Raw genomic sequence first — 1913 nt, 5'->3', positions numbered from 1 at the left:
TATTTGTTTTTCTTTGTGTTTTTCGTCTTCCAATCCTTTTTCCTTATATTTCTTTTACCATTCATCTTATTAATTCTATGAAATATATTGATATTGACATTCATTCTGTTGTACAACGATGAACTTCTATGTCATGTTTGAGTTTCTTTACAGCACTGAATGACAATGCTCAATAACCAAGAAATGACAGATGATGTAATATTTGTAATGGGAAAATATCCACCAACATTAGAAAAATAATAAAGAATAAACAAAGGAAGAAAATATAAAATTCAAATAATTTTATGAGGAACTAAAGAATAAACCCAGAAGTTCTTTAAGGTGAAAACTTAATAATAAATGGCACAAGAATTTGTGTTATTACAATGTTTTTCATGCAAAATGTTTCAAGTGCATATTAAGAAGAAAACGAAGAAATTTGAGTGCAAAGTTTGTGGAGCAAAGCAATCGTACAAACACATATTTGGTATATCTAATCAAGCAAAGGATTTAAGACAATTATGTGGAGAGTATAATGAAAAAAGAATAATAGAAGAAGAACAAAACATTGAAAAACAAGTTAAACAAAAAGAAGAAGAAGAAGACAAAGTTTTGTATATTACGGAAGAAGAAGAACAAAAAAGGATAAACAAAGGAGAACAATCCATTTGGAAAGAATTTGAGGAAGAAGAAGTTGAAGAAGGTGATTTATATCAGAAAATGATAAAACCATTTGAAACGAAAGACGAGGAAAAGAAAAGAAAAACAGAAAAGTCAAAGAGATGTAAAGAAAAAGAAGAGAAACAAATAAAAAGACAAATAACAACTAAAACACAAACAATAAAACTTTCCAAAGAAAAAGAAATAAATGAAGAAATAAATGATATTGAAGAAATATTAGCATTATTTGATAATAACTCTCAAAAAATAAAAGATGAAAAAGTTAAAGAAAGTCAAGAAAATAAATATATTCAAAAACCTTTAATTTTAAAGAATGAAGAAAATAAACAAACAAAGTCATCAATCAAATTGAGTACAATTTTGCAGACATTGAAACAAACCACAAGTCAAATTCCTGAAGAGGATGAATTTCTTTTTGGAGGGAATGAGCAAGATGAAGAAGATAATATAAGAAAGAAAACAACATCAATATGGGATGATTTTTAATAATGTTATTTTTATTTCTTCAACTTTACATTTTCTTCTATTTTATTATTCTTGTTCATTAAAGAAAACAATGATAAATGACAATAAACAATAATCAAAATTGTATTAAAATCCTTTTTTATTTTTTTACCTAAAAAATACTTTTTTAAACTTCTTCTATGAATTTATTTTCATTATAAAGAAGAAGTGATATTAAACTATCTCCACTTCAAAATTCAATAATTTTAAATAAACAAAGTAATTGAACTTATGTTATTTCTTCCCATCAATAAAAATCACATTTATTAGAATTATTTTGAATGAAATATTTTCTTCTTTTTCTATTTCTTTCGGATGGTTCCTTGGAATATTAATATATTCTAAACATTCATCATTTTTATTCTCTACGTTTAAGAATTTATTATCTAATTGTGAATTTTATTGTACCATATAGTTCCGTTCATTTCACAAAATTTACTTGTGCAAAGTGCAAATGAATATACAACATCTCTTTTTAATGTTACTTGTTCATAAATCTTATACCCTTTTTGTTGTTCTAAAATATTGATTTTATTAAAGAAGATATGCATTGAAACAAAGCCAATAAGTAACAAGAGCCAAATGATTATCCATATAATATTTCATCCTAAAACTACTAGTAATGATACAATCAATTGTCTTATTCTTTAACATCTTTTGATTGTGCTTCAAACAACCAGTTTGACATTCATATTCATAATAACATTCTCTATCATCATATTCTTCATAGTCGTTTTTCATTTCAACAT

At 24.8% G+C, this 1913-nt stretch overlaps 1 protein-coding gene across 1 annotated transcript; it reads left to right on the top strand.

Moving 5' to 3' along the window:
• Nucleotides 1-381: 381 nt before the first annotated feature.
• ENU1_215150 (hypothetical protein) lies at nt 382-1146 on the top strand (the record flags this gene model as incomplete). Its single annotated transcript, XM_008862560.1, has 1 exon — nt 382-1146. One exon carries the CDS (start codon nt 382-384, stop codon nt 1144-1146), a length of 765 nt encoding a protein of 254 aa, XP_008860782.1.
• Nucleotides 1147-1913: the final 767 nt, after the last annotated feature.

Source organism: Entamoeba nuttalli (genome assembly GCF_000257125.1).
Source record: "Entamoeba nuttalli P19 unplaced genomic scaffold asmbl_10332, whole genome shotgun sequence".
Lineage (NCBI taxonomy): Eukaryota > Evosea > Mastigamoebida > Endamoebidae > Entamoeba > Entamoeba nuttalli.
Note: the sequence above shows the minus strand (reverse complement) of the source record. Positions and strands in the feature narration are given on the sequence as shown.